The following is a 7447-nucleotide window of genomic DNA, read 5'->3' as shown; positions in this document are numbered from 1 at the left end:
TGACCCCACCCGTCCTGTTTTCCAGGTGAGGACCCCAAGGGCGCTTGAGGTGGGAGCGGTCAGTGGTAAGGCGGCTGGACCACGTCCTGCCTTCTAGCCCTGACATGCACTTGAGCCCAGGGGCAGAACCCCGGCTCTTGGGGCCTTTTCAACAGCACTGCACAGCTGCTGAGAGCACAGGGAGGCCACAGGGGCTACCAGGGCATCTCTGAGGGGCCAGGGGCAGACACATGGCTGGAGGGGTGGGGCTGACCCATGAGATGGAGGAGAGGCTGTGATGGGCCAGGGGCATGTGGCCAAGAGCTCAGCCCCTGAAGGCCAGCAGGGACCCTGTCCTGGCCAGAGGGACAGAAGGCAGTTCCCAGAGCAGGGCATTTCAGGGCTGGGGCTTGGCAGAGCGACCCACCCTGGCTTCCTTTGTTAGGCAAGCTGAGCTGAGTGCTCAGTCAGGGACCCGGCTGGGTACCAGCTTCCTCGGTGCTGAGGACTGTGATCCACCATGGCCCACCCTTGATATGGCTCCCTAGGCAGTTCCCAACACTGAGGACTGGTGACCAGGTCCCTGGGGACATATTTCCTTTTTGGATGAAGATATAGAATAAGTCAACCAAAGGGAGGGGCTCAGATTTTCTGTCAGATGTGAAAACACTGGAAAGGCCGGGGCCAAGTCTTTGCAGGGAGGTGTAGAACTGTGACTTCTCCAGTAATGGCCAAGTGACCCCACCCAGAGGGCCACAGACTCTCAAGGATGGACCTGGGAAGAGGTCTGTGCCAGGGGCCTGTTTCACTCAGTGTTTTCTCTTCAGCAAATTCACTTACAAAGCAGGGGAGTAGGAGGAACATTCAGGTAGGAATTGGGTCCCAAACAGTGGCCCTGACACCCAGCCCTGAAGATGGAGCCACACAGTTACCATCAGTCCTATGGGGTGTGGACGCTGGCCTGGGTCTCAGGCCCTGCCCTGCGGAGGGTGCAGCCCAGTGCCTCTGCCCCAGAGCCCTGCACGGGTGGGCTCGGGGTGGAAGGGCCACGCCAGGTCTGTGCGCACTGAGTGAAGGGGGGTGGGAGCGGGGCCTCGCTCCGCACTGTAGAGGGGTCCATGTGTCACCATGGTGGGCCTGGGGCCCTGCGAGGCCTTTGAACTCTGACATTTCTGTGCTTCTGTGAAGAGAGAGGAAACTTGCAAAACAGGGAAGTCTTTGGATTCTGCAAGACCCCCTTGCAAAACTTCCTGGTTTGGGTTTAGCTTTTCTTAGGAAAGAGGGCCCTATGGGAAGTGTGCAGCTGAGGACAACAGGAAATCAAACCAGCACACCAGGGCTGGGTTTACTTTTCCTCTCCGAAAGCTTACATCTGGCATCTTGTAGCAAAGATCACTCTTTCTGGTGTCAGCATTAAGCCCCACTTCGGGGTACTTTCCACGAATGTCCGCTAAGCACGTGTCGGACTTGCCCTCTGTGGCCGGGGCTCGACACACACTGAGCTGCCCCGGGTCCACCAAAATCTGTGCTCACTGGACACACAAATGACAAAAACCATGGCTGGGCCATGTGTGCCAGGGCCAGAGCTGCGAGTCGGTGGCTGTGTTTGTCTGTTGCAAGACCTGGGCCTGGCTTAGGGTGGGTAAAAGGACCGGGACAAGGAGGCCTGAGCTTGAATTGTGATCCCAAACATCTGGCGAGTCAAAGACGCCACAGAGCCCTCGGAAGGCTGATTCCCCAGCTGGGAGAAGGGGAGGTGGCCTGCACATCCACTGGCCGGGCGTCATCATCACTGCCCAGGCGTCACCATCACTGCCCAGCAGGTCTGCTGACTGCAGTCTGGCCTGGGCAGACCCCTGGACTGGGCTTAGGCCCGGAGCCTAAGGGGCTCTCAGTTACCTTCTCACCTGTCAAAGGAGTTGGGTGACCGAGCAGAGGGGCACCCGAGCGGCCAGCAGGCATCCGACACAGCTTCTCCAGCTCCTCCCCACACAAGGGAAGGTGGGGGGTACACGGGGAAGAGTTGCCCAAGGCCTCAAGTCTGGTCCCACCCAGCAGGTTAAAACATTAGAAATGTGACCTTCAGGTCCCTTCCAGCTGGAACAGTCCCTGATAGGGCACTGACTGCTCTGCTCCTGTCTCCCTGCCTTGGCAGTGGGTCCTCCCCAGCCCTGTCTCCCTGACCATGCGCCACAGCCACTTCCACTTTCCCTGCACCCAGGGGTTGAGACCCGCCTGTGGAGTCGCCCTGGGGAGAGTGGCACCCAGCAAGGAATGGGGGTTGCTCATGGCCCTTGATGCCTTCAGGCCCATCCCAGAAAGAGAGCCAGACAGCAGATGGCCCTGCATGGGGTACAGCTTGGCTCCCCTGCAGAGACAGGCGAGGCAGTGCTTCGTGCAGAAGGCCATCGTAGAGGTTGTCAGAGAGCCCTGGCCAAGGGACCGTGGGGCTGACTGGGGAGCTGCAGAGGCCCCACTTGTCATTGTGTGCAGGAAGCTTGAGTGTGCAAGCCGCTTTCCGTGACACTCCTAGACATTCCAGAAAGGAGCCCAATTGTACATTGCCAGCCTCACACGCAGGATTGGGCAACTCAGAAAGCTGCTGATGGGCTGCTTCGTGTGGGAAATATTTGTCAGCGACCCCAAGGGAATCTGTGAGGGCCTCACAGATGAGGTCTTGGGGCAGAGTAGCCCTAATTGAGGCAATCTGCACGGAGGGGACAGTAGGTGCAAAGGCCCTGGGGCATGGCCAAGTGAGGGGAGGCCAGGGCATGCAGAGGGAGGGTGGGCTGGAAGGAAGATAAGGCCAGACAGAGCCTTGATGCAGGAAGCCCCTCGGGGAGTTTGTGGAGCTGTGACAAGACAGGCTCTTCCCTGCTGCCCAAACCGCTTTCAGATTTCCTGACTCTTAGTTCAAACCAATTAGCACAGGCCACCTTCTGCTCCCGCAGCACCACTGCGTGGTAGCAGGAACACTCGGATAAGGGGCTTCCCACCTCTCACTTGTTCCTTGCACCCCATCACGCCCTAGAAACACTCCATCCTTCCCCAAGAGCTTCTCAAGCTTGTCCCAGCACTCGGCAGTCCAAGACACGTGGGGTCAGGGATCGTGTGGTGACCTGGTAAAATTCTGGCTCTTGTAACAGAGCATCTGAGCGCGTCTGTGCTGGGACCTCAGCTGGGGCTCAATGCTGTCCACCAGCATGGATGGTGTGGGAGGAGGGGACCAATGCTTTCTTACTGAAAATCTAAGTCAGGACAAGAACACTTGCTCCCCATGACCAGCAAGACAGCCACCCCTTCCTCTGCTGCTGCCCCAGGAATGCCAAGTCCCACCACAAGGTTTGGAGTCAGAGGCCAGGTTCCTTCACCAAGCAAGCCCATTTCTTCTTCTAAGATGGGCTGTCCTTACCAACCACCAGCCCAGAATGGCTGTGATAACCAGCAGGGTGGCCCCTGTAGGTGGAAAAGGGAGCTTTAAGAATTGATGTTAAATTCAGGCAGACTTTGCTGTCCAGCTGGGGAGTGCCGGCTCTGATGTGGGATGTGAGAGAGAGAAATGCGGGGGACGGAGGGAGGGAGAGGTGGGCACAGTGGAGAGAATATGGGAGCAGCATCTACCCATGGGAGAAGTTTCCCTTCAGGAGCAAACCCCCTGTCTAGGGGTCTGTGAGCCTGGAAAGCTGAGGGCTAGGGTGAAGCAAGGGTGCCCGGAGAATCCCCTCTCAGAATGCAGGGGACAGCGGCTCCCTGGCAGTCCAGGGTTAGAACTGTCTTCAGACTTCACAGCGATAAGGCCCAGGGGTTAGTGAAGATGTTGTACCGGATACGCACTGCTTGCGAGGCGCACACATTTGCCCTCCTATTAATCTCCCCAACAACGGACAGAGCAGGAGGGACTCAGGCATGGTCCGAAGGCCTGGCCCTGGCAGGGTGGGGACGTGGACACAGTCTGTCTGACTCTGGGCCATGCCTTCCCCGCCCACACCGCCCCTAGGCAGAGGGAAGGTGAGCAGGCTTAGGGTAAAGGGTCTTGGGTGCCACCCCATCCCTGGGCCCATCCACCTGGGCTTGTAGCAAGACCCTCCCTCCAGCCTTCTGGGCCCGACAGACTGGTCAGATGCCACCTCTGAGAAGCCTTCCTTGGTAGCAGGGCCCTCCTGGCAGGGCCACCTGACCCCCCAATCCAAGGGGCTAATCTTTCCTCTTTGAGCCTCCTGAGGGCCAGGCACCGCTCTGATTCGTGGTTCATCCAGGCATATTCTACCCGTGGGAAAGCGCACAAGCCTTCAGAAGAACTCAGATGTGTGGCCTCCACCCACCCAAGGAAATGGACATTTGGGTTCCAGGTGTCATGCTCCATGTCGCATGGAGAGCAAGGAAGCTGACCCCCAAACCCTCACCCTCCGGGTCACCCTGGTCAGACCTCACCCTCCGGGTCACCCTGTTCTGACCTCACCCTCCGGATCACCCTGGTCAGACCTCACCCTCCGGATCACCCTGGTCTGACCTCACCTTCTACCTCCCACCCCTGCCAACAACTGGGGGGTCACTCACCCCTGCAGTCCCCCCTCCACTGTTGGGTACCGCTGTGGGCGCTTCGGAGTTGGTGCTCACCATCTGGAAGGAACGGAGACAGCTGGCATGAGCAGAGGTTCCATGGCCACATGCTGGCATCGCATGCAGTGTTGGGAACACCCCCATTCCTTCTGTCTGAGCAGAGTCAGGAGAAAGGCTAGTGTTTGCTGTGGCTGTGGGAACCTGCTCCTGCCCGGCCTGGCTGGGAACTGCAGGTGTCTCAGGAGAGTTAACATTTCCCAGCTGGGGGTAGGGAGGTGGGCAGGCGTGAAGCTCCATGAGGCCCACCGGACCTGGCCGGCTACATCACACCACAGCGAGGTGGCCCTGGAATCTAGCTCCTTCCTCAGGCATCCTGCGGAGAGCTCTATGCCCTGCCTTCTACGGTCCGGGTCTGCTCTGCACTGACTTTAACGGCAGGGATGGGAAGAAGGGTGTTCTGTTTTCAGCTCAGCCCTGTTCAAGGTAGGGGACAGTACTTTCTCTGCCTGGGGGTGACACAAAGTTTTCTCCCAAGACAGGCCAGAAAATAAACAAAATGGAGATTTGATGCAAACATTTCATGGTTAACGAAGTGACCTGTGGGCCACAGACTGGTGAGGCCACAAGAAAGGCCAACCAGGCCTGGCGTCTAGGACTCAGGGCTGCTGGGCCAGGCCAGGCTGGGCATCCTGCAGCTCCAAGGATGTCCCTGATGGGGGGCATGGAGTGAGTGACCCTCACTCTGAAGTCACGTTTGGTTGTGCCCAGGCAGAAGAGATGGCCAAGTCCCAGGGTGATCCCCAAGGGATGGCTGCAGCCCTGACTTTCCCCACCTGGCCCTGGGTGGGGACCCTGCTACCTGACTCCCCCAGGCCTGGGATAGCTCTGCGTGGGGACGAGCAAGCTACCCCCACTGACAAGATCACAGGTGTACAAGCCAGGACAATGCGTCATGCAGCAGCTTTATCCAGGCCTGTCTGCCCTCCCTCCCGAGTGCTGACTGCCTGGCTGTGAGGTACAGGGGTCCCCACATGGGTGCTCAGTAAAGGTGGGCACCAGGAGAGCATGGGGACCAGCTTCCCTCCCAGACACCAGCCCTTGTGCAAGGGGTCTGGGCTGCCCCAGGGGCACTGGCACTCACAGACGAGTCTGGAGTGAGGGAGGAGTCCTCATCCTGCCCGAAGGAGCCACTGAAGGTCTTAAAAGTCTGGCTGTTCTGTTTGTGCTTCTCAATCGTGGCCTCAATGACCTGAAACAAAAACCACAAAGAACAAAGGCCCTCAGAGAGCATTCCAGGAGGGTGAGAACAGGGTCCTGTGGTCACCGAGTTTTCCCCTGACCAACAGCATCACATGTCGACAAAAGCTGCATTCTGAGATGAGGAAATGAGGCTCAGGGACGTGAACACCGACCAGGTCTCCACACTCCAGCCCCCATGCGTCCCAGTGCCACCCCACACGCAGTGCTCCAAGCCAAAGGCAGCCGCTCTCTGGGGACATTCTATACAGATTCAAAGCCATGCTTCCATTTCTTGCATCAGCATTCACATCTAATCTGTTTGAATTTCCTTTTTCTCATCTCATGCAGATTTCTGTTTAAAGACTTTTGGGAGACACAAACCACTGAGGGTTAGCATTTTGCCTGGTGGTGGTCTGCCAACCCTGTTCATTGCCTTGGCTCCTGCTCTGCTTTGGCCCTCCTGACCTTCACCCACTCAGGCTTGTCTCTGTCCCATGTCCCTACCATGGCTAGTTCTGAGCGGAGGCTGCTCTGGCCGCCCCAGGACGCTGCCTGGTCCATCTCTGGAAGCACAGGCTCCTGGAAGTCAGACTGCTCATCCCGCATGAACCACCGCTCCTGCCAGCCATGGGGAGGAGGGTGACATGGACCCCTTTTAAGCTGCCAGACATTGGCGATCTTCCCCCAAGGTAAGGGCGCCTCCCTGCATGCCCACCTCCAGGCCTTTCTGTTTATTTATCTACTGAGGAGCCCCAAATAAGAGAATCGATTGAGCGGTTCATAGTGCTTGAAGGTGCTTATAAACTCGGTCACATCACCCCTTCAATGTGGATAGATGGGTGGGCAATACAGGGGGACACAGGGCCATCCCATCCCTTGTTCCAACACGAAATGGCCACACTGCTCAAGAATTTGGTCATTTGGTTACTTTAAAACTTTAGGAGCTTCACCTGAATCCATTCTTTCTTCTCCTCTTCGGTCCTGTAAAAGCAAAAACAGTATTTTATTAATTTAGTCTTGGGTACTGACTATAAACTGCCAGACTCCTCTCTGCCCTGCAGCACATGCCTGAGCTGCTCACCACCTGGAGGTGCCACTCAAGGCTTGGAAGACTGGCCCCAAAGGCTTTGGAACACTGCGGCCAGGGTCACCAGATACAGCCAGGTGAGGTCAGGTGTGGCCACGAGGAGTTAGGTGTGGCCCCATGGCTTCAAGTGGGGTCAAGTGTGGCCCGATGAAGTGAGGCGTGGCCAGGAGCGGTCAAGTTTGGTGTGCAGAGCCCTCTGCAGTGGGTGTAAACCAACACCTCCCTGGGCCACAGTGGGTCATTGCAAAGACCTCACGTCGTTGGTGGAAGTGAGAGGTGGGATCTCCCACGCACTGCCACCAGTCAGAGTGAGAGCCTGGCACCACCTTACAGGGTACTGTGACAACAGCCACCAAAATTTAAAGCAGACATGCTGCCCTTTGGCCAGCAATTCTACTCAGGAATCTATTGGATGGACATAACGACACACAGGAACAAAGCCTGGTTTGTGGACACTGCTTCCTGCACCATTTGTAACAGCAAGACCCTGCGCAGCCTAGGAGTCCGTCAATGGGAACCAGTCAATGATCATAATGGAAAATTACACTGCTTTAGAAAACGGTGCTCATAAATGGGATGATT

General features: G+C 57.3%; 1 protein-coding gene across 4 annotated transcripts in view; it reads right to left on the bottom strand.

Annotated features, from left to right (window-relative positions):
* FGD3 (FYVE, RhoGEF and PH domain containing 3) overlaps positions 1–7447 on the bottom strand; it is a 56825-nt gene that overhangs the window by 8373 nt on the left and 41005 nt on the right. For all 4 annotated transcript variants that reach the window (XM_074362997.1, XM_074362998.1, XM_074362996.1 and 1 more), the window contains 3 exons: positions 6729–6759; positions 5681–5788; positions 4537–4599 (listed from right to left, as the gene is read on the bottom strand). In XM_074362997.1, the coding sequence (XP_074219098.1) occupies positions 4537–4599; positions 5681–5788; positions 6729–6759 (202 nt within the window). The remainder of the gene's footprint in view (positions 1–4536; positions 4600–5680; positions 5789–6728; positions 6760–7447) is intronic.

The sequence above is a fragment of the Camelus bactrianus genome, chromosome 4 (genome assembly GCF_048773025.1).
Source record: "Camelus bactrianus isolate YW-2024 breed Bactrian camel chromosome 4, ASM4877302v1, whole genome shotgun sequence".
NCBI lineage: Eukaryota > Metazoa > Chordata > Mammalia > Artiodactyla > Camelidae > Camelus > Camelus bactrianus.
Note: the sequence above shows the minus strand (reverse complement) of the source record. Positions and strands in the feature narration are given on the sequence as shown.